Genomic DNA, 22,433 nt, shown 5'->3' with positions numbered 1-22,433 from the left:
AACTCAACACATTTGAGTTCTAAAAACAGTTTTTTTATATAATGAGTTTCATCTACTCAATATATTTGATTATTTTAAACTTTTGGGTTTACAGTGATGAGGTGGAGTAGGTCGATTGTGCCTACCTGCATTAGGTAGCTTCTCAGACTAAGTTAGACTTACAGAACTCTGAAAGTAATTTGCTTCCTTGCACTCCAGCAATGATATGAGGATCCTCTGTTTCTCTACAGGACACTGACTCGAGCCGGTCTCTCAGCTCTCCCTCCAGGTCTATGTGAGCAGCTGCCTCGCCTCAGAGTACTGTGAGTTCACTCAAACACATTATGGGGGGAAAAAAGAAAAAATGGATACATAAAACCTAAACGTGGAGAGTTGTGCCCCCAAGCAATTACTGATACCGTCTATTTACTGTGAAATCCAATCACTACCCTTCCCCCTCTTCAGAAAAAAACGATTGTCTTGTATTATTGCTTAGAGCTGACACCCAAGTAATTCTGTCACCCCATCATTTCCTACACTTTAAACACCACCACTGTGTTTTAGACTGATTAGTGTTGTGTTTTTTGTGGACTCTTTTAGGGAGCTGTCCAACAACCAGATAGAGGATCTTCCCAGCTTTTATCGCTGTTCTGCCCTGCAAGAAATGTAAGTTTTTAAAAACACTTTTGTGTCCAAATCTGTTTTTCCAAAGGGTTCAAATGAAGGCAAATGGACTTCTTTGGTTTTCTTGAAGACGTTTCGAGGAGCTTTGAACTGACAAAGCTCCTCGGATGAGAAGCGAAATGTCTGCAAGGAACCAAAGAAGTCCAGTTGCCTTCATTTGAACCCTTTGGATTACCATTACCTGGATGTTTAAGAAACTTCACCAGCAAAATCTGTTTTTCTTTTAGCTCAACGTCTGTATTTCTCTTTATAACAGTGGATTACAGCATAACCAGATTAGAAGAATAGAATCGAGCACCTTCAAGCAGCTCACCTCTCTCAGAGCACTGTGAGTCGATCATGTTCTAATAATTATCACACTCTCCCACATGACACACATCACTTTCGTTTAGACTTATTGTTTTGAGGTAGAGTGGGTCATCTTCTGATTGAAAAGCTGGTAGTTTAACTTCCAGCTTCTCTAGCCCACATGTCTAGACCTCGGCAGGACACTGAGCTCTGCCCTGATTTAAGATCTGCTTGTGAGCGTGGGAGCGTTAGAATTATTTCTCAAATTGATCCCATTAAGAAAAGTAAGATTAATGTAAGATATATAAGACTTACAACTATTTTTCTAAATATAAGGAAACAGTGTTTATAAATGTTCAGGTGTTAAAATGGGCAGTGTTGTGTTTACACAAGTTAAACATTTGGAAGAGTTGATAATTTATGAAGCTGTGTGACTTATTAATGACACCTAGTGGTGAGACACAACAGAGAATAATGCAGCAGGGTGAATTCTTCAATTATCAGCTCTCTTTGGATTCTTTGTCTTGTTTTTCTGTTAGTGATCTGAGCTGGAACATGATCGAGTGGATCCACCCAGATGCCTTTGCTTCGCTTCACTCTTTGATCAAACTGTGAGCAAAAACAGACACACATCACTCACTTAGACTGCACCTTTCATCTGTGCGATCATTTTTACTCCTTAAAAACAGATTGTCAGTTTGTGTATCGCAAATTATCGGCGTAGCAGTGATGTGGGCTCACATAAACGCAAACTAAGTTTTTGGATTAGTCTGTGAAAAACTGACAATTTTTTTCTTTAAAGCAGCATTTTAAGTCGTATAAAATTGCAGATTTCATGATGACCCAAGTTTGCCTGTCCAAACAATTTTGGTCTGACAGTTAGTACTGTCGTAAGAGAATCTGATAATGTGCCTTGTGTGAACAGGTTAAGATATCAGAGAGATAGAATCATATCTTTTAAAGAATAAAATCTTGTTTTGCAAATGCTAATTTCTGTTTCTTTACCTGCTTTAGGGATCTTACTGAGAACCGTCTCAGCTCTTTGCCAGTTGCTGGTTTGGTAGGACTCACCCATCTCAAACTGAGAGGGAACAAAGAATTATATGAGGCCTTCAGTACGGACCACTTCCCCCACATGAGGTAACACATAAACAATAATAGTTCTCTCTGTTTTTACTTTCAACTTTAAAGGTGTGGTTCACTGATAAACCACTTTTTATAATAATTTCTGATTATAATTGGTCACTGAGATTTCATGCAGGCTGAACATGAAAATAGTCTCCTACACCTCTCTCCTGCATTAGTTTCTAAAAAATAGACAGTGAAACGCTTGGATTTGAATAGCCTGACAGATCTACGTTAAGCGGTCGCTTGCACTCACCCATTCTGGCTCGCGACGGGGAAGGCTGTTGTTGTTTTAGCATCCAGAATGAGCAGAGAACGTGTCGGCTAGCAGAAGCTAATCATTTGCATTAGAAACTCAACCACATGGCAGCTCCTTCAGGCTTGTTTTATTTGTAGACATAAAACATCAACGTTGCAGAACAAACGGAGTCAGTAGTAGAGTTGTGTTGCTGTTATCCAGTTTGAGGCAAGATGTCCAAATATCAGGAAATAAGACAAATTTTGCCGTGTGAAGCTATCCTCAAATGAAGCAGACTTGCCCGTGTTGATGCAGGCGTTTCTGGGCTCTTTTGCCCCAAATATGGCTTGCAAGGCATTCATTCCTACCAAAGACCACTGCAAATTATTGATAAAATGAGTTATTTACACATTTAAAGGGATATTCCACCACTATGGGAAATTTAGTCTGTTGAAATATTCTCCAGAATTGGATTAGTGGAAACTGCATAATCTGGCAGTATTCCTTTAGCGTAGCAATAACAATGTAAGTGAATAGTAACAGCTAGCATTTTGTGCGAAAAGGTCATGAAAATCACCCTATAATGATCCTAATTCTTCTTGGTGAACTCAGTAATCATGTCGACTAAGATCCAGGTGTCCTGTGGAAAGAAGGAACAAACAGTACCATTCCATTTTTATATCCCAAACTTATGATGTTTTATTATTGTTGTGAACTTTCCAAAAGCAACAACTCTGACAACTGGTTAGTTGCGATGTAGACCTGAACATGATTCCTGGCTTGATTTTTAACAGAGGAGATACTTGAATAAGCAAGTTAATTCATGTCGCAAAAATATCCGAAGGCCAGAAAAAAAGAGGTAAAAAGAGAGGATGGCATGTGATCAAGGTGAAATAACATCATTACTGGAGAATACTGTCCAAAAACAGAAGTCCTAGCAGAGAACCAGTTAATGGTACTTAACTGATACTTATAACTGTTAAGCGTTTATTGATCAGTCCAAAGAGTTAGACAACTTCGTTTCAATGCTAAAAAGAAATGGTTAGAGTATTTAAAAACCATGGGGATCATGCCAAAAACAAAGGAATAGAATATTGATCCCACAGTGGGGAAACTCACTTGTTACAGCAGCACCAATACTTAAGGGAATAATTTGAAGAAAAACAATAACAAAGGTACATATATATGCACATAGGCAGTAGTCTAGAATTGTAACCTCTGACAACTAAAAACCATAAATAAAAAAAGAGAAAAACTTAGGTTACAACACTACGCAGCATACTGCACACACACACACACACACACACACACACACACACACACATATGTATATGTATGTATACACACACAGAGATAGATAGATAGATAGATAGATATTGCACATTATTACAACCTACTGTGGTATTTTCCCCTGAACCTTTACCAGTGCTGTTATATCTGTTTGCTACAGGGTGATAGAGATGCCCTTTGCCTACCAGTGCTGTATTTATGCATCCTGCGACAGCTACAAGCAAACTACGCAGTGGGACACAGACCTGAGCATCCCTCATGATGACCTACACAAGAGGACTGTGGCCATGTACCCCATCCACGGTGACAGTAACTGTAAGATATCACAAACACAAAACTTCTGTAAAACCATCCATCCACCCATCCATCTTCTGAACCCACTTTGTCCATGCAGGGTCGCGGGGGGGCTGGTGCCTATCTCCAGCGGTCAACGGGCAATCAGGCGGGGTACACCCTGGACAGAGAGCCAGTCCATCGCAGGGCAACACAGAGACACACAGGACAAACAACCATGCACACACACACACACACCTAAGGACAATTTAGACAGACCAGTCAACCTAACAGTCATGTTTTTGGACTGTGGGAGGAAGCCGGAGTACCCGGAGAGAACCCACGCATGCACAGGGAGAACATGCAAACTCCATGCAGAAAGATCCCAGGCCGGGAAGCGAGCCCAGGACCTTCTTGCTACAAGGCAACAGCTCTAACCACTGCGCAGCCCTCCTGAAAAACCTTTTTATTTAACACATATTCCACGCAAGTTAGACATCTTAATAAAAAAAGGAGGACATTAAGTCTTTCTGTGACTTTGCCATGATAACTTCCTGTACTGGCGAAATCTCCCAGTTTGAGGCTCTACCACCACCAGGTTATTTAAGCCTTTGGTCATTTTTCAAGATGCATGAATACATTTATGAAGTTTCAAGAGGATTGACAGCAAATCTTTAGATGAGTTCACTCAGGTATACCAGCTCAGCGGCCTAGTGTGTCCACACAAAGGCTGGAAGATTGTGGATTCAAGATATCTGCTTGTTAATCAAGTCAAATTTGGCACTTGTGAGACTTCTCAATTTGTACCAGTACACCCTCCAATTTGTACACCCTCCAATGCAGTCAGACTTCAAAACCAAGCAACATCGACCTATAAAAGCAGAGACCTTCCTGCGGCTTTCAGCTTTCATTTAAGGAAAAGGCGTGCGAAAGCAAGAGTCTGGTTTATTATTGACCTGCAAGAAATGGTAAAATTATTAATTTTTTGTCCTGAAAAACTCAAACATGCACATTCATGTTCTAATTCTAGTCTGCAACCACCTTTTAAAGAGGGAACTCTGAGCCAAATTAATTTGTAATCATTTCTCAACCTGAAACGTGTCAGAGCCTCGTTAAAACCACTAACACCTGGCACCTACACGCTTGCACGTCCATGTCGACCATTCCATTCCTGTGGCAGGCATGAAATATAAATACAGATAAATCAAAATTAGGCTAATACCCAAACCTTCAAAAATACACCACTAAGACTGGAAATAGGGTTACAGAATGTACTAAAAAAACAATAAGGAATGTTGTCATAATAAGATTTATAACACTTTAATTGAAATAAAAACACACCAAGAAAATTCAATTACACAGACATGGCAATCATTTTAAAATATTAGTTTATCACTGCAAAGGAATGTTAAGCCACCTCCATAATTTAGAAACAGTCTAGATTTAATCTAATATAAAAGCTACAGGGCATACGAGTATAGATATGTCTAATTGGATGACATAAACCAAAGACCATTTATAGAACAGATCTGTTGTGACTGTAGGATGTTTTATATTTAACCCAACAATGTTGTATTTTAGATGACCCTGACTTGGAGGAGTTCCAGCTAGAAATAGAGGAATCCAAAACGCTGACCAGTGTCCAATGCACACCCATACCTGGTAAAGAAATAGACACTTTTGTCGATGCCATAAAGCAGTTGCTAAGATTGTAGCTCATAAGTTGTGTGTATGTTGTGTTGCAGGTCCTTTCCGTCCATGTGACTCACTATTAGGCAGCTGGATAGTCCGAGTAGGATTGTGGACCATCTCCTTAGTGTCTCTGCTGGGGAACTTGATCCTGTTCCTGTCCCTCTTTGGATCATCTGGCTACTTGTCGCCACTTCGTTTTAATGTGGCTTGCATGGGTGCTACCAATCTGTTAACAGGAGTGTGTACGTGCACCCTGGTACTTGTGGATGCTTTTACAATGGGAGACTTTAGTCTTTACGGTGCTCGCTGGGAGGGGGGACCTGGTTGCCAGGCGACAGGTTGGGTCTGGGTGTTTGCGTCAGAGGCAAGTGTGTTGCTACTGACTCTCGCAGCCGTGCAGTGTGGCATAAGTGTGACATGTGCCCGTGCCTATGGGAAATCATCATCCTTTGGGAGTGTTCGCACATGTGCATTTTTTTGCCTCATCCTGTCACTCACTCTTGCTTCTCTTCCACTGTTAGGTGTGGGAGAATATGGGTCTTCCCCCTTTTGCCTTCCTTCCCCCCTGCCTACCCCATCTCCTCGCTTGCCATTCTCCCTAGCCTTTCCTTTGGCACTCATTATGATGAACACACTGTGCTTGCTAATAGTCACAGGATCATACATCCGCCTTTACTGGGAGTTACTTAGAGGGGAGTGTGAGGGCTTGTGGGACTGTGCAATGATCAAACATGTTGCTTGGTTAATTTTCACTAATGGACTCCTCTATGTACCCGTAGCTTTCCTCTCCCTTTGCTCCCTTTTGGGGCTTCTCTCTTTGGGGGAGGAAGTCCTGAAATCTGTTCTTCTGCTACTGCAGCCATTGCCTTCCTGCCTCAACCCTCTGCTCTTCCTTCTTTTCACAAGAGACCACTCCCAGTTCTTCTGGTCTCGTCCAAAAGCGCACCCACAGCTGCGTCGAGACCGCACCTTGGACTCGTTGGTTTCTGTGGGGACAGAGAGGAGCTCCTGCTCAGATTCGTCAACTCAGGTGTCACTGACCGATGCTGATACCATACACAGCGTGGGGTCTTCCACCAAACCCAGACTGGATCCAATCAGATTTTCCAACTACTCTTCTACTTCATCTGTTCCACTCATCCCGTGTCAAGTGCCCACTCTCACAGCCAAAGAAAGGGAGAAAGTCTGAGCAAAAAACAAAATGCAGCAAAATCTGGATCAAGAAGCGATTGGTAACACCTTCCTCTGTTTTCTGCTACCATGAGTTCTCGAGACAGCTGTCAACAAAATATGGGAAACAATGAACATTCAAGGACCTTTTTCATCATCAGGATCTATTCTGAACTATCGGACTATAAGCTTCTTAAAACTAGAAAACCGGAGCTGTTGAGAACCGATGAGATGTTGATGAGCAAAGAGCCTCTCCAAATAGAGCGGGACTCAAAGCTGCTTCCATAAGAAAAGACTTTTCCTTGAGGAAATGCCATTACTGATGAAAGGACAGTTACTGAGACACACAAGTGGACTTAGTCATTTACGATGCTAACTTTAAATAAAAACTGTTAATTCTTCAGAAAGATTAATCATTACAAAAATCAATGGCTGACCCGTAGAAAATATGTGTTTATATTGAAATGTGGTGAGAAAATCGACTTATAATGAACTTGTTTAATGTTTTAAATGGACTTTTTAATAAGTTCTTCTTGCTGAGTTCTATTTCCAAAAGGGGAATCTTTGTCAAACACGCCTGATCATTTTACCAGCGTAAGCTGGAAGTGTTTTCTACAGCAACATTGTGCGATAAAGAACTTTACAAATGTCCGATACAACAGCTATTAGATAAGTGTTCTGTAGGGGCAACATAATGCAGCAGAAGCGAATTTCACATGGTTTTGTATGGTTTGCATGTCCCTGTCTCAAATATTTACCTCTGCTCTACAGGTGTAATGCAGTCATGAATGCAATGGTACATAGCTATATTTCTGCTGACTTTGGAGTAGGATAGCAATCGGCATTTATAAATATATAAACAATGTAACTACCTCTGAACTACGGTATTGACAAACTACAGCCTCATGATATTTGTCTCCTTTTTTATAAACAATTATATTATTTTATATATTAAGAAATAAAATCTTTTAGTTTGTAAAAACAAAAATGTGTACTAGTTAGGTTGTACATACTTAATAAACTACTGTTAAGCATATGTCTGAACAAAATTATGATCTTCATACTTTATATACATCTAGCGCTCTGCCTCACCACCATAACGCATTAAAGGTCAAGACGTGACACACAACATTATTTAACTTTATTACAATTACAATACAGATTGTGTATACATGTGCAAAACCTACGGATTATACGTAATAAATGAAAGGCAGCATTAATACTAAATTGCAGATTCAAACCACAAAGAGTCAACAGATGTGCAACGATGTTGAAGCTACACACAATGTCGCTTTGCTGGTTTTTCTGTCTCCTGTTGAGAGAACGCATCTCGTTTTGGAGGGACTTTCTGATCTGGAGTGTTTTCTTTGTCGTTCTCTGCAACTCCCTGAACAAAAACACAGAAAACTGATTTAGACTAACAGGCCTATTGCAGCTTTTTGGTGCTCCTCTGCAACTTTAAAGAGAAATGCAGAAACTCAAATGGTCCCATCTGGTTGTAGAAATGTGCATAAGTCTTAAGTAACTCTTCATTCCACTATCATTTTTCCCCAATGAGTCAACAGCCTTCAGGCTTTCATAAGAATTTTCCAAGTTTATTTTTGGAGTAGGGGTAGCCCGATACATTGGTCAGCCAATATACTGGGTCAATATTTGACCTTTTTTTATATATCGAAATCAGCAGATATACCTCCTTAGTAAAGCTGATTTAAAGTCAGGCACATCCCTGGGCAGCCTGAAGCTAACGCAGATTATATTTTAAGTGCATTTTTATGTTACTGAATAACATCTTTGCTATAAAAACTATTTCCAATGAAAATGTATTTTTATTTACCAGTTTGGAATATTTAACACTTGGTCAGTTTACTGATTTGTTTGAGTAACTTTAGACAGATGTCTTATTTTAACACCGATTTAACAGCTGGCTAAAGTCAGTGTTCAAAAGCTGATTCCATTTCTGAAATTTTGTGCATCAACTGATGTTATTAGTGACATTTTAGCAAAAAAAAAATAATAAGATGGAAAACATCTCGATATTGGCCATGAAAAATTGGCCCAAAACATCTGCAGCACAAACCGGTGTCGGTACAAGATCTGCTCGGGTGCAAAATTGGCTCGGGGTCCGTCGACTGCCGATGACGTCTAAGTAGTTGATTGGCTGAACATGAACCTTACGGAATTACTTAATCACGTTACGTTGTTATCACGTTACGTTCGTCCAGGCAAATCTTTCTATTGGAAAGATGGACAACTTTTACAAAGAAATCCGTCATTACCTCTTTGAAAATACACTTTTAGCATAGAGCTGTATGTATATTAGGGCTGAAAGATTAACTGCATGTGCAATTAAATTGCGATGTGACAAAAGGAGATTTTCTAATCTCAAAGGCTGCAATTTGGCAGCGAGTGGTTAGCGCAATGCTGATATACATGGAAAAACCCATAGGAATGCTAATGCTAATATCGCCGATTACGTTATTACAAATTATGAATTAGAAACGTGCCAAATGATTACATTTGGAGTCTAATAGAAAGTAAAAATATCATCAATCAAATAAGTACAGACAGGTATTTTAGTAAAGCCAGAAAACTTTTAACTCCAGAGTTTTGGCTAGCAGCTATGAGTGTAACTGAACTACTCATGGACAAGACGTCAAAAACTCTAAAAACAAAATACTTCAATAAACGGGACACACTTCTTTCCTGCAAATACAATTTCACAGGTGTTGCTAATACCTATGATTCTTCAAGGGATGTGCTCAAAGAGGAGTTCAACATTATGAATAAAATATAGTGTTTTATTTTACAAATACCATTATAAACACAAACTTATGTCTTAAGAAACATTATTTTAATAACAAAACTGCTAAATTCTTTCCAACAGTATAGATGTGTAGTGTATTTTGTCCGAGTGGGTTTGCCGTACTTTGACGTCATCGGCAGTCGAAGGACCCCGAGCCGATCTTGCACCCGAGCAGATCCTGTACCGACACCGGCCGTCGGCTGACCATGACCTTTATCTATCGACATCAGCAATAGAAAAAATAAGATCGATCAACATCTGCTTTGGAGTTTGACTAATTTTTCATTTCGGTCATAGGAAGACCCTTTTTGGGAACCAGTTTCTGCACTTTTAGTAAACTCCATTACACTTTGACCAACTTAGTGTGTCTGCACAAAAATGAGTGAAGCAAAGCACACATGAACTATGGTGGCTCAAAACCTTCCCTTTACATGTACAACTTGTGCTTTTCAATGTTAAAAGATGAGGTTTTCTTTTGAAATTAGCACCCCTTAGTGGTTCAAGTAAGCCAACGCACATGATTACACCATTAAGGATAAAAAAAATCTAACCAAAATTGTACAGATTGAGTGAACAATGAAATCAACCATTTTAATAAATCAGGAAAATCACTAAATATTTTCCAGTAGCCCTACGCCTTCCTGCATCTGTGTCAGGTGTGAAACAACGGTGACAGAATAGATGGTTGAAGTTGATCCACCTCTGAGTTTGCCCCAGAGGTCTTCACAGAACCAAACGGGCTAGAAGATGAGATGTAATGGAGTGGCTGTTTGGCAGAACCACGGTGTGAATGAGAGAATAAGAGCTTACAGTGTTCTTCTGAACTGCATGTTCCTGTGTCCACCTCCTGGCCTTCTCCACAAACACGTGTTTGTTGTATTTGAACTCTGAAGACTGAATTTGAAACAGAAAATTGAAAGTCAGAAACATGCACTGTAACTATCCATTTGATTGGACATGCTCACAGATACAGTTTCAATGTTAAAATAAACCAGATTTCACAGAAACTTTCAAATTAAATATCTTAAAAACAGGTTCTCATTAAACTCCTCATTGATGTTAACTCACAGGAACCAATATGTTTATAAAAACTAACCAATAGGAAGCATGAGATCACGTTTCTAAAAGAAGATGACCTACGATATCTGCCATCAGTGGGTCATCTGGATTGGGCTCAGCCATGAGCAACTGAATCGAGGTAAGAACAGTGGAGATGTTCAGAGACGGCTTCCAGGCACCCTGAAAAAAACACAGAAAACAAAGTGATCATACACACACGAGTGAGTGTGTGTGCGTGTGTGTGTGTGTGTGGTGTGTGTGTGTGGTGTGTGTGTGTGTGTGTGTGTGTGTGTGTGTGTGGTGTGTGTGTGTGTGTGTGTGTGTGCGCTCATATACACAAACAATCAGGTGGTACAAAGCAAGAAAAAAATTAGAATAAAGCACATCAAAAGTTTATTTTATTCTCACAACCTTTGGTGGTAGTTTGAGAGCATCATGACAGATACGCCCCGAGGTGTCGATGTTTGGGTGGTAGATTGGGGTCAAGAATCGCATTTTTGGAGGCTCAAATGGATATCTGTGTGAAAAGAATGGTAAACACTTGGCAAGTTACTGTGTCTAGTAAAAAAAAACTGCAGAAGTTTCATCAATGCAAATAAAATATAAACCTCTCTGGTATCTTGACCTCAAGGGAGAAGACTCCACCTTCATAAGGAGTACCTGTTCCTCCTACTATCTCTGCAAGGAAGAGAAAAAAACAGTTTTTGAACAGCAACATCCAAGTAAATAATAAGAAAAGTTAATAACCATTATTACTAAGGATGGATATTAAAGTTTTAGACACTTTACTCATTTCGAAGTATTGAAGAACACCAAAAACACACACTGCAGTCAGATCATGTTTGTTAATTATGGACAAAAGTCTAGATTTATCCCCAAAACGTTGATGGCTGTTGTTTATAAAGACATAGAAGCCTCTGATAGTAAAAATGGAGCTACTGCATGGGTTCTGTTCTACTAAGATTGTATGATAGTGGTTTCAGATTCAGGGACTTGGTGGGACTTACGTGCCCGGAGGTCGTCGATCCGTTCCTCGGTCTGCCAGCATGTGATCCCGGGAGGAGGATCGGTGCTCAACATCTGAAGTTCACGCTTCAAACGGGAAGCCCTTTGCATTCTTTTAGAGGCGGAACATAAATAAATACATAAAATAAGGAGGGTATGTGAAGATAAACGCTGAGATAATCGTGCTTTCTGGTAAGAATTTGGTTAAACTAGCTCGGGTTAGGGTTAGCAGGCTCATTGTTACAAACAAGCATCGATGTTTTCTCTTATTCACTCACGTTTCCCAGCTGATGTCCTCCTCTGCTCTGAGCGGTTAAACTTCTCACAAGATTTACTTGTTGGCGGAGTTGTTTTTGGATTTCCCTCTCGACGCGCCGCCGCCTCGCGCTGCTTCTTCTTCGTGTAGCTTGAAATCACAGATTGGTGCATTACCTCCACCAACTGATACTAATAGAATATTACAAGTGTTTTTCTTTTTCTTTATTTTTCTCAAGATTGTCTATTTTTTTATTTAATATTGCTTCAAATATTCCGCAAGAAAATAAAAATATTTATTCTTCTTCTGTTGAAATATTTCTGGTTGTTTGCTGAAGTTTAAACAAAACAGTGTATCCTGTTTGAGTATCAAAATATTCACGCATGTTTCTAACTGTGCATCTTACCTCTTCCAACATTAATTTTTTTAGAAATTTTTCTCTAATTCTCTTCCAGTCTTTCTGTAATATACTATTTTTGACTATTCTTCTGCATCAAATGGATATTTGAATCAAATGTTTTCTCTGGCCTTTCTGTGTGGATTTTGCATGTTTTTTTCTTATCTCAATAAAGCTGAAAAATCCTATTTTTTGTTCTCTTGGGAGTAATAACATTCGGCAGAAGAAGAGAGATTTACAAATCCGTGAACGGCGAGGGGAACTACCGCCATCTAGTGGAGTTAGGGCGAAACTACACCATAGTTCTGTTAAACCATTTAGAAGAGATCATTTAGGTTTTATATTTCAATAAAGCTGATTTAAAAAGTCATAATCTTTCTTTTTCTTTTGTTTTCTTATGAATAATAAAATTTAGGAGAACAAATGAGGAGAAGATATACTAATTCTTTTTTTAGGTTTGGTAGAAACACTTCCTGAGTTTTTTCAAAATAAAACGTTTTAGCGTGTTTGCGACAAGAAAACTCGACCTAACAGTCTTTATATACTATTTAGCTGAATAAGAAAACAATTAAACTGTATTTATTTAGTTTGAAATATGATAATTCTGTGGAGTAAAAGAGCTAAACCCAGCTTGATATACAGGACTTCAAACTCAGATGAATTGTCGTTCTCCAGTGGCGACAACTAAACGACTCTCGGGTTTTGTGTGTGAAGAGAAAACTCACTTGAGAGTTCAGCCTCTTAGATTGGTATCTGTCTTGGGTCTCACCTCTTATAAATTTGCTGGATCGAGTGAACATGAGTGGTACAGAACATGAATGATTTAGTGTCGTCTGTTCTAAATTACTTAAAAAAATAATAATAACAAAGTAAAGGAGTTTCCCACATTTTATCAACTACATTAAAAAGATTCTTACTTCTTTAAACAACATTATTAGTCTATGAATGTATAGTTTTAATCATTTTTAGTGTGTTTTAGAGAAAATAACTATTCTAATTATTGCCTAGAAATGTGAATATTAACTTGACACATATTCCCAACTTTTTCAGAACTTTAACAGAAAAATGTCTAATTGCGACTAAAACATTTCAATGTAACAATTCATCTGTGTGTCTTTAAAATAGAATTCATCTGCACAATGAGAGCACAGAACTAAATGTTGTGACACAACTGAGAATCTGAAAATAATTTAGAGCTTTATCTTCACTGTGATTATTATTATTATTTAAAAAAACAAACTGATAGAATCACACATACAGCTTGACGGTACATCTCATTTTGAAGCAGTGGCAAACATCGCCTGAAAAGGGATGTTGTGATGATATTTGTCTTCCATTTTGACATCAGTGAAGCCAGAGTCTCTGAGCGCTGCCATGTAGGCATCTGGACGCCAGTTCTCTCCTGGCATCACTCGCTTTGCTCCCAAAACAGCCACATGGGAAAGTCTCATTGTGGTTACCATCAGACCTCCTGAATGGGTTAAAAATCAGGAAACAACAATGTTTGCAGCAGGTTTATGTTAGGTGGATGTAACCGTCATATTACCTGGTTTCATGACCCGGTGTATCTCTGTGGCTGCCTTGTTGAGATCAGGCCAGAAGTAGTAACAGTTACAGTGAAATACTTTATCTACTGTGTCATCAGCCAGAGGCATTGCAGCAACATCACAGAGGTGAAAGGTCACTTTACCACTGGCAATGAAATCCTTCATCCTTTCTTTTGCCATCTGCAACAGAGCAAATTATTAACTATTCTAAAAGGAACATATAAATATATTCCACTAGACCATCGAGCTGTTGTAGTTCTTATAAACCGTGCTTCACCTGGTGCATGTACTCAGAGTAGTCCACCCCTATAAGGTGGCCCGTGGGCTCAGTGAGGAGCTTGGCTGCAGACTGCAGACCCAGACCAGGACCATGACCCAGCTCTAGAACTGTGTCACCCGGCTGGATCCCACAAAGCTGCACTGCGTTGTCCTCCAGAACCTGGTTGCGGATTTTAAAAAGTTTGCTGACCAACCATCCCCCCAGTGACCGTGTGGGGTTGCCAAGTTGTTTCCCTAGTTGCTCGGTCCACATTGCTGGAAAAAAAAAAGACAAAAACACGGGGTGACTTTAAATTTGTGCACAAAAACCTAACTGTTCAGACATTTTGAGCGACAGTCCTTTACAGTCACGTGGGTTAAACAGTTACGTGGGATTAAACCAGTAAGGCACGTTCTCCCCTCCAGTTTACCTGAAAAAATAAATGGCCTCCTTTCACCCCTGTGGAGACGCTGGAGCGCGCTTCTCTTTTCCTGTGTGGGAGGAGCGCTCGCGTTTATTTGTGCGCGCACGCGCCGCTCTCTTCTGCGGTTCTCGCTCCCACCGCTTTCTGATCCCAGTCTGTGAATTATCCAGCATTTCCTCTCACCTTGAACTTAATTATTCATATAGTTGATGCATAAGAATTCAATGTTTAATGATTTATTGTACACATCGTTTATTACAGATTTGTTTACAACGCGGTTTATTAATAAGCGTCTACTCAAATATATTTGGAAAGGTGATCTACGCTTCCTCCAACGTTTGCACACACCCCCTTTGAGGATTATGTTTCTTTCGTTTTCATTTCCCGGAAGGGTCGAATGTGAAAACACTGTCGTTTTTTAAAGTCTATGTGGATCGCGTTCTATTTTCTTAAAGGGTTGACGCTGAAAAAGCGTATCCTTTATGTGAATTTCATTTACTGCGTTTATTGTTTTTACTTTTAAGAAGAAATCATCCCGATTGTGTCTGTGCGTGTTTTTTTGGTCTGTGTGGGTGTGTGCAGTCGTTTAGGACGATATCAATGGCCAGCATTTCCTCGTCACCCCTTTTCAAGGTAAGTTAATCTCAGCTAAACTGTTGAATAAACTGATCTTAAATTGCAATAAAAGTCTCATTCGAGTTTCCAGAAAACTTTAAATAGTGGACACAAATGTATGTTATTAAAACCATGCATATATACACGTGAGCCATGCAGTTGCGATTTTAAATTCAAGTTTATGTGTGCCTATCTGTTTGTGTGGATGTTTTTAAGCATGAAAGTGGACATCACCCTCCCCCTGCTCCTGCTCCTTTGGCCAGTGCTCCCTCTCAGGAAGACCTGTGGCATTTACCTGGACGACTGAGTGAGTCTTTTTATTTTACTTATTTATTTATTTTACTTTCCTACATGCCTGTGTCCATTCATCATGCATTAAAGCCACATGGTGGCGCAGTTGCCTCCCAGCAAAAATGGGTAGCTGTGGCCTTTGGAATTTGCATGTTCACATGCATGCATGGGCTTTCTCATGTTACTCCAGTTTCTCACCGCAGGCCAAAAACATGCATGTTACGACTCTCTTTGGGAAAATGTCTTCAAAATAATTAAATAAGTTGTTTAGTTTTAGTGTTTGCTTTAAAGGAGGATGCTTTCTAGGAATAAACCCATCTCTGTGGGATAAGGAAGATGTTGCCCACTGGCTCCACTGGGCGCAGAAGGAGTACTCACTGCGACGACCAGAAAAGGGACATTTTGAGATGAACGGCAGAGCTTTGTGCCTGCTCACAAAAGAAGACTTCAGATGCCGTTGTCCCAGTTCAGGTAAAAATAAATACATGTGCAGAAGAAAAAAAGGTTGATAAATGTTTAGGTTTCATTATTGCTTTTTTTTCTGTATTAGGTGATGTTCTTTATGAGATCCTTCAGTGTGTAAAGCAGCAGAGGAGGAGTGTTGTATATGAGGCCCCTTGTGCATCTCCATCTGTCTCAGCTGGACACATTCAGGGTCCCCTCAGTAACCAGATGTCTTCGCACACAGTCACAGAGCCAAACAGTGACACCCCAGGTCAGGACATTTTCTAACTTGATCTCTTTCTCACAGATTACCGCATTTTCCGGACTATAAGCCGTTACTTTTTTCCCACGCTTTGAACCATGCTACATATAATGAGGTGCGGCTTTACTGAAGATTTTCCTTCACCTGCCAGGGGGCGCTTTAGCAGAAAGTGAAACAGGTGGAAGTCAAAAGTGGAAATCGAAGAAAGTGCTCATTTTAAATTAGCACATGCATGCAGCCGGCATGACGAATAATTTTGTTCAAATCCATACCCCTCTCATCATGGTAACTACAAGTATGAGTTCATATGTTGCCGCATTTAAATTGAAGGCCATCGATCTGACAGTAAAGGAGGGAAACAGTGCTGCCGCACGTAAGCTTGGCATGAATGAATTCATGGTTCGGCGCTGGAGACGTCAGCGGGAAGAACTCATTCAAGCCAGCTTCACCCCGGGATGATGACAGCAACACGGACAGCGGCACTGACATTGCCACAGAAAAGGTATGTGACGACGCTCTTCTGAGGCTGTTCAACTCCGACAATGAAGAAGAGGACTTTAATGGCTTTAGTGCGCAGGAGGAAGATGAGAGCGATTGACTTTTTCTGGTCGGCTGGCAAGTGTGTTTTATTTACTAACCAGGCATGTTTTGTGTGCAGTTTTTATTTTCTAATCATCCAGGGCTTATTAATGCTGTGTCAGCGCTGTTCTTTTCTTGTAAACATGCATGCAAATTACCGGTAATAACGTGTCAGTTCTGTTTTTATTTTGTAACCATCCAGAAATATGAATGCTATCAGTGCTGTTTTCTTTTCTAAACTTGCAGGCACGTTCACCCGTGTTTAACATTTGTTTTGTTGAATTAAAACAACAACGAAAAACCTCAGTGTAGCGTCTTTCTGTCTAATTATCTTATGTTATGGCCATACATGCGCTGTGCGCTGGAGACCTGCATGTGGCTGCTGCGCCGCGGCTTGTATTCGAGTGCGGCATGTGTGTGTAGAAAACCTTTTTTTTTTTTGTTGGTGCGGCTTATATAGAGATGCGCTCTATAGTCCGGAAATTACGGTAATAAAGAATGGGAGGCAGAAGGAACTTTATTTGTCACTAAACCAGCATCAAGGTACAACAAAACAGTAAAACCTTCAATATTCCTTCAATATTAGACATAGCTCATTAACACTTAAACAAGAAACAGTTGGCTGTGGGCATGCAGCCTTTACGGTGCTATCATATTTAGATAAGAAAACGGGTGACACAAGGGCAGGCAGCGATGAGGGAGAAAAAAAAACATGCACCCCCACTCTGCCCCCTACAGTGCACAGAGTTGGCTTGTGGGAAAAACACCTCAAAATACAAGCACATATTTAGGCAATCAAAGCATAATGCATGAGTGGTGGTTGGGTGGGGCGGGGATCCCCTTTGCAACTGAAAGTGTTTGCAGCTATTGGGAGCGCTCGCCGATCTCTGCTGCTCAGAGGTGTGAGGGAGTCAGTGTATGAGGAGGGCTTTGAGTCTGTAGGTTGGTGTGTGCATTTCTGTGGGATTTGTGTGTTTGTGCATGTGTGTTGCATTAGTGGTTAGTAAGTCTATGACCTTTTTCTATTTCATAGTCCCATGTGAGGTGTAGGATAAGGAAGGGGCAGATCATCCATCTGTATCCATCTTCAGAGGAAGATTTGAATTCTTCAGCCTTCAAGGCCAGTCATTGGGGAGCCAAAACATATTTGCAAGAATTCAGCATCATTTGAACATCAAATCTGTCAATGTAAAAAGAATTAATATTATACGGTTCATTTTTGGTATCTCTCTTAACAAACATGCTTGTTTTGTCATGATTGAAATACAAAATAACTGCTGATATGATCGTGATAACATATCAAACCAAACTCATGGGTTCTAGATAAATCTGTGGCTTCCTGGTCAGCCTGTGTGAATACATTGAGGCTAATTTCATACTTTTCTTGTTCTGTTAATACGTAGGCAAAGTATTGCTTCATAGTTCTAAATTACCCAACCATGACCATCACACACCCATTGCCAATCAATTTTTCCCCTCCTGACTTGGTACATGAATGATGAAAATAACACAACATAATATGTTTATGACTTTTAATAAGTATCACTGGAGGCAGAAGATGAGCATTTCCTCATGAAGCAACAGTATATTGAAAAATGTAAAAATCATGAAACTTCAGAAGTGGTGCAAGTGCACACATTCCTAATTTGGCAAAACAAAAAAGATACTTTCCATTGCAGGAAGTAAGAAGTGCTACAGTGTGTTGTTTCTGCATTGATACCAATAATCTCACTGCTTTGAAAGCCAAACATCTTACTTTACTCTGTGCTCTGTATTTGGTAGTAAAATAGCCTCCTTGTGTTAAATATTACTTTGATCTTTGATAAACCTGTTAATCAGAAACATTTGAGCGATTATAAAACAGCTTTTGCTTTCTGTTCTACACTTCACATTTCCTCATATTTCTCCCTCACAGTTTCTCCTACTGTCAGTATTGCAGCGTCTGCTGTGAGCTTCCAGCATGAGCCCATGCCTCCTTTCAGAGAACACCCTGTTTTTTACCATTACTCTGCTCCGCTCACACATAACAGTGAGTAACATAACAGAGCAATACAATAACAGCAGGGTCCTCTTGTGTTTTTAATCGGTGCTAACACTGATTTTCTGTCACTCTTCTATTTGTTTTTCTCAGATGGATCACCATCTGTTTCCTCTTCGCCCCATAATCCAACTCAGTACCTTCCTCTAAAAGAGCGTGTCATCCAGGAGCCTCTCAACCTGTCCAGTAGAGAGAAGCCAAGGAGCCCACTACACAAAGCCAACGGCCGAATACCAGGTGATGTTTTAAACTGTTTCTTATTTCAATCCCAACCTAAACATCCATTAGGAAAATTTACCACTTAAGAACTTGTAATGCCTTGTAATTTTCCTTTTTTATTAGAAATATCACAAATTCAGTCCAACATAGTCTTGCTGCAACCAGTGAACATGTGTTTGAATGCAGGGTGAAGGCTCTTTCACATCACGTCCAAAACAAATGAGGTCCTGTTTCTGTTCAGCTTCCGGATGGACTTCCATTCACAAAGACTGCCTTTCATGTGCTGACCGTCACTGGATATTTGTTCTCACAAGAGCACCAAATGATTAAAATTTGACATAAATATTTCAAGGAAGGCTGTTTTTTTAATGTCCGGAAATCAGCAGCAAACATCTCGGTTAGTTTAAGCTAACCATTAGCATTAGCAGCTTCACCAAATGGCAGAAGCTCCTCCAGGCTTGTGTTGTCTGTGGAAACATCCATGTTGCAAATCAGTGGTAGACTTGTGTTGCTGTTATCCAGTCCAAGGTGAGCTGTCCAAATATCAGGCAATAAGACTAAAACTTGCCATCTGAAGCTCAACTGAGATGAGGGCAACTTTTACTTCTGACAAATGGTGCACCGGTATACCCCCCAATAATAAAAATAAAAGCTGGCAAAAATAATGCGACACAGGTTTTGTTTTGAAACCAAACCATGAATGCTCTGTTTGAACTCAATATTTGATAGATATGGAAGTAGCATAGAAACCAGACAACATTCATTCAACATTCAATGTGAATGAGGCTTGATGCATTGTTATTGGGATCACACTCTTTATCTTCCCTGGAAAGGTTTATTGTAAGGTAGATGAGGATCTGGCCAGTGGTTGGATGTCGGATTGAGGAGAAGCAATGCGGATTATTTCCGGGCTGTGGAACCGTGGACCAACTCTTTATACTTGGTTAGGTTGAGAAACGGCATTTGGATTTCGCCCAACCAGTCCATGTGTTTTCTGGACTGGTTTGGCCTTGGAGAAAAATGCTCAGTGTGTATGAGGGGAAAAGCAGGTCTGGTGTACAATAAGTGAGGCACAATCCCAATACTTGTATTGTACCCTATGATCCTCAACGAAGTGCACTTGGAGGAAGTATGCAATAAGGCTTTGATTATGTAGTCCACAAGTGTGCAAATAATTGTCGAATTGGGACAGCGAGCATCGCGTCATCGACCACGAGGAATGCCAGGATGCCGATCGCTGTTTGTGCTATTTAAAAAAAAACCTTTAACAACTTTCAAACAAACAAATTATTTGACAAAATTTGCATTTATTGCTGTCAACATAAAATCTTAGTCTCAAACCTTAGAGCATGGATAAATATAATCAATCATCTAAAATTAACTTCTTTCCTTTTGGGTAAACAAGGAAGTTATAATAATGTGGTTCTAGCATTGAAGATTTGATTTCCCAAATGTTCTTTTTTGTCTGACCGAAATGGGAAAATTTCCTTTCCACTTTTTATCTCAACATTTTGCTGTTGAATCTGCAGTCTGTAAAATTGTACTGAATGATATTAAAACAAGTGAATAAATTACTGGGATGTCATGTCCAACAATACACACCAGCACTGTTATCAGTTAATGATATTTTTCAACAGACACGACATGTAATGTAATGTACACAATCATTAAATATTCAACATTTCGATAAATATGAAAAAAAGCATATTTTCAGAAAAGCCACTTGAGCCAATGCTCTGCCTTTTCTCAAAATTCCAAAGCAGCAATGGATTGTGGGTAGTACCCTTTGCTGATGCAGACTATGGCAAAGTGTTAATCAAGGGTGCAAAAGGGGCGTGGTCAACTTCCACACTTGAGAATCGGGACACCATACCCACTCGCAGCCTTGGATGGGAACGCTCAATTGAAGGGAGGAAGGATTGAAATGCGAGCGTTGGGATAGGGCCTTGGACTGTCTCCATGAGGGTTGGACTCCTACAGGGCTGCCCTTTGCAACCACTTCCGTCCACAATCGAAACCCTGATAAGTGGAAGACAAGTGTGATAAAGGTGCATCATGGATATGTAGAAAAGTCCCACCTCCAAATAACAGATGAAGAGGATATATTTGACCCTAAATTAATATGTTGCATCTTTTCTAATCACGACCAGAGTGCAGACTGCTTTGGGACTACGTGTATCAACTGCTGTGTGATGAGCGTTACCAAGACTACATCCGGTGGGAAGATCCAGACAGCCACGTATTCAGGGTCGTTGACCCCAACGGACTGGCACGTCTTTGGGGGAATCACAAGGTGAGTCACTGTGTCCTAAACCTGAAAAGAAAAGCAAACAAAATGAGAGTTTTATGAAAAGTTCAACACATACCAAAATTGACAGAATCGGGATAACATGACCTATGAGAAAATGTCCCGAGCCTTGCGGCACTACTACAAGCTCAACGTCATTAAAAAAGAGCGAGGACAAAGACTTCTCTTCAGGTATTTGTTTTTATTTGTCACATTCTGCCCTTTTCTCACAAAAACAAGAAGCATCATTGTTTACTGCATCTCCTCTGACTTCCTTCAGATTCCTGAAACTCCCACAGGACATCAAGAAACATCATCTTGACACAGCTGAGTCCCCAGAACGCAGTCCTCCTCAGGATGGGGACTTTCCAGACAGCAGTCCTACGTATGATTTCAGTTCGGGCCAATTTGAGGTTTCACCTGATCGACCTTCTCCACAGCCTTCTCCTCCAACGAGAGCTTCAGTAGGATGAAAAACACATGGATCAAAGTCCAACTACAAAATATATTTCAACACAAACCAGAGTAAATTCCTCTGACTGATTCAGCATTATAATACTTATCCATGACTTTACACAATGGATAATGGATTCTAGCAGGTGTCGGACATTTGTGTGAGCTTGCTTTTTGTGCGTTTGTTATGAATGACCACTAACACTGCAATTAAAGAAACTGCATCGATAATCCTCCAAGAGGTATAACATAAAACACAACATAAAACATAACATAACATAAAAAGCACATTATTCTGTGTGACTGCATATTGGTTTCTATCAGATTTGTTTATCGTCTAGCAAGTAAGTGGTTGGTGTGTTTGGGATGCAGCAGGTTGTCAGAAAGAAGATGGAGCTTTCACTCGCAGTTTAAGGAAAAAATACTTATTTTTTCTTGCCAAATTTGATCTTAAGATCAAGTATTTGTTTCTTTTTCATTAAAGTTGTGGTTTGCTTGTTTGTTTGCTTTTAAAAATAAATATTTTGTATGAAATTTTTTTTGTTTGGGTCTAATGTCACTACTGATTGTAGATTTCATGTACATGAACCATAATCGACTCCCTTTTTTAATGCATTAATGCTCTTTAACAGAGGCTTTTGGTTTAACACTTAGACTCATTCTAAACATTCCTATGGTTTAATGCTAACAACCATATTACTCTCACTCGATCATCATCATGAGTCTTTTTTTTAAGCCAGACTGACAACTACACAC

The 22,433-nt window shown here is 39.9% G+C and overlaps 4 protein-coding genes across 6 annotated transcripts in view; 2 read left to right on the top strand and 2 right to left on the bottom strand.

Moving 5' to 3' along the window:
* Positions 1 to 6,889, top strand: part of LOC107390955 (leucine-rich repeat-containing G-protein coupled receptor 6) — a 58,651-nt gene extending 51,762 nt beyond the window's left edge. The window contains exons 11-18 of the mRNA XM_015967975.3: positions 231 to 302; positions 580 to 645; positions 920 to 991; positions 1,491 to 1,562; positions 1,966 to 2,091; positions 3,765 to 3,919; positions 5,459 to 5,539; positions 5,623 to 6,889. Coding sequence (XP_015823461.1) covers positions 231 to 302; positions 580 to 645; positions 920 to 991; positions 1,491 to 1,562; positions 1,966 to 2,091; positions 3,765 to 3,919; positions 5,459 to 5,539; positions 5,623 to 6,758 — 1,780 coding nt within the window. The 3' untranslated portion in view covers positions 6,759 to 6,889. The remainder of the gene's footprint in view (positions 1 to 230; positions 303 to 579; positions 646 to 919; positions 992 to 1,490; positions 1,563 to 1,965; positions 2,092 to 3,764; positions 3,920 to 5,458; positions 5,540 to 5,622) is intronic.
* A 969-nt stretch (positions 6,890 to 7,858) lies between these two features.
* Positions 7,859 to 12,012, bottom strand: ube2t (ubiquitin-conjugating enzyme E2T (putative)). Its single transcript, XM_015967981.3, has 7 exons — positions 11,885 to 12,012; positions 11,609 to 11,718; positions 11,210 to 11,279; positions 11,013 to 11,118; positions 10,683 to 10,781; positions 10,353 to 10,436; positions 7,859 to 8,126 (listed from the first exon to the last, which is right to left on the bottom strand). Exons 2-7 carry the CDS (start codon positions 11,715 to 11,717, stop codon positions 8,016 to 8,018), a joined length of 579 nt encoding a protein of 192 aa, XP_015823467.3. The 5' UTR covers position 11,718; positions 11,885 to 12,012; the 3' UTR covers positions 7,859 to 8,015.
* zgc:194242 (uncharacterized methyltransferase YdaC) lies at positions 11,885 to 14,587 on the bottom strand. 2 transcript variants are annotated; one of them, XM_015967980.3, is made up of 5 exons: positions 14,496 to 14,587; positions 14,084 to 14,340; positions 13,806 to 13,986; positions 13,518 to 13,730; positions 11,885 to 12,012 (listed from the first exon to the last, which is right to left on the bottom strand). In XM_015967980.3, the coding sequence occupies exons 2-4, from the start codon at positions 14,336 to 14,338 to the stop codon at positions 13,534 to 13,536; spliced, it is 633 nt and encodes a 210-aa protein (XP_015823466.1). In that variant the 5' UTR covers positions 14,339 to 14,340; positions 14,496 to 14,587; the 3' UTR covers positions 11,885 to 12,012; positions 13,518 to 13,533. The 2 variants fall into 2 exon arrangements, with proteins under 2 accessions (XP_015823466.1, XP_015823465.1); XM_015967979.3 differs by lacking the exon at positions 11,885 to 12,012 and having other exon boundaries at positions 13,134 to 13,730.
* A 272-nt stretch (positions 14,588 to 14,859) lies between these two features.
* On the top strand, positions 14,860 to 22,211 carry etv7 (ETS variant transcription factor 7). 2 transcript variants are annotated; one of them, XM_015967978.3, is made up of 9 exons: positions 14,860 to 15,122; positions 15,321 to 15,411; positions 15,702 to 15,866; positions 15,946 to 16,110; positions 18,596 to 18,709; positions 18,812 to 18,955; positions 21,088 to 21,230; positions 21,316 to 21,416; positions 21,505 to 22,211. In XM_015967978.3, the coding sequence occupies exons 1-9, from the start codon at positions 15,090 to 15,092 to the stop codon at positions 21,695 to 21,697; spliced, it is 1,149 nt and encodes a 382-aa protein (XP_015823464.1). In that variant the 5' UTR covers positions 14,860 to 15,089; the 3' UTR covers positions 21,698 to 22,211. The 2 variants fall into 2 exon arrangements, with proteins under 2 accessions (XP_015823464.1, XP_015823463.1); XM_015967977.3 differs by having other exon boundaries at positions 15,687 to 15,866.
* The last annotated feature ends 222 nt before the right edge of the window (positions 22,212 to 22,433 follow it).

This window comes from Nothobranchius furzeri, chromosome 15 (assembly GCF_043380555.1).
Source record: "Nothobranchius furzeri strain GRZ-AD chromosome 15, NfurGRZ-RIMD1, whole genome shotgun sequence".
Taxonomy (NCBI): Eukaryota; Metazoa; Chordata; class Actinopteri; order Cyprinodontiformes; family Nothobranchiidae; genus Nothobranchius; species Nothobranchius furzeri.
Note: the sequence above shows the minus strand (reverse complement) of the source record. Positions and strands in the feature narration are given on the sequence as shown.

What these genes read in the sequence shown, in the direction of transcription:
- etv7 (XM_015967977.3), top strand. Translation starts at nt 15,090, where the DNA reads ATGGCCAGCATTTCCTCGTCACCCCTTTTCAAG. An exon ending in CCTCGTCACCCCTTTTCAAG is followed by an intron (nt 15,123 to 15,320) that starts GTAAGTTAATCT and finishes GATGTTTTTAAG; the next exon opens with CATGAAAGTGGACATCACCC. An exon ending in ATGCCGTTGTCCCAGTTCAG is followed by an intron (nt 15,867 to 15,945) that starts GTAAAAATAAAT and finishes TTTCTGTATTAG; the next exon opens with GTGATGTTCTTTATGAGATC.
- zgc:194242 (XM_015967980.3), bottom strand. Translation starts at nt 14,338, where the DNA reads ATGTGGACCGAGCAACTAGGGAAACAACTTGGCAACCCCACACGGTCA. An exon ending in ACTCTGAGTACATGCACCAG is followed by an intron (nt 13,987 to 14,083) that starts GTGAAGCACGGT and finishes GCTCTGTTGCAG; the next exon opens with ATGGCAAAAGAAAGGATGAA. An exon ending in ACACCGGGTCATGAAACCAG is followed by an intron (nt 13,731 to 13,805) that starts GTAATATGACGG and finishes TAACCCATTCAG; the next exon opens with GAGGTCTGATGGTAACCACA.
- ube2t (XM_015967981.3), bottom strand. Translation starts at nt 11,717, where the DNA reads ATGCAAAGGGCTTCCCGTTTGAAGCGTGAACTTCAGATGTTGAGCACC. An exon ending in CTCTCAAACTACCACCAAAG is followed by an intron (nt 10,782 to 11,012) that starts GTTGTGAGAATA and finishes TGTTTTTTTCAG; the next exon opens with GGTGCCTGGAAGCCGTCTCT. An exon ending in ACCCACTGATGGCAGATATC is followed by an intron (nt 10,437 to 10,682) that starts GTAGGTCATCTT and finishes TTTCAAATTCAG; the next exon opens with TCTTCAGAGTTCAAATACAA.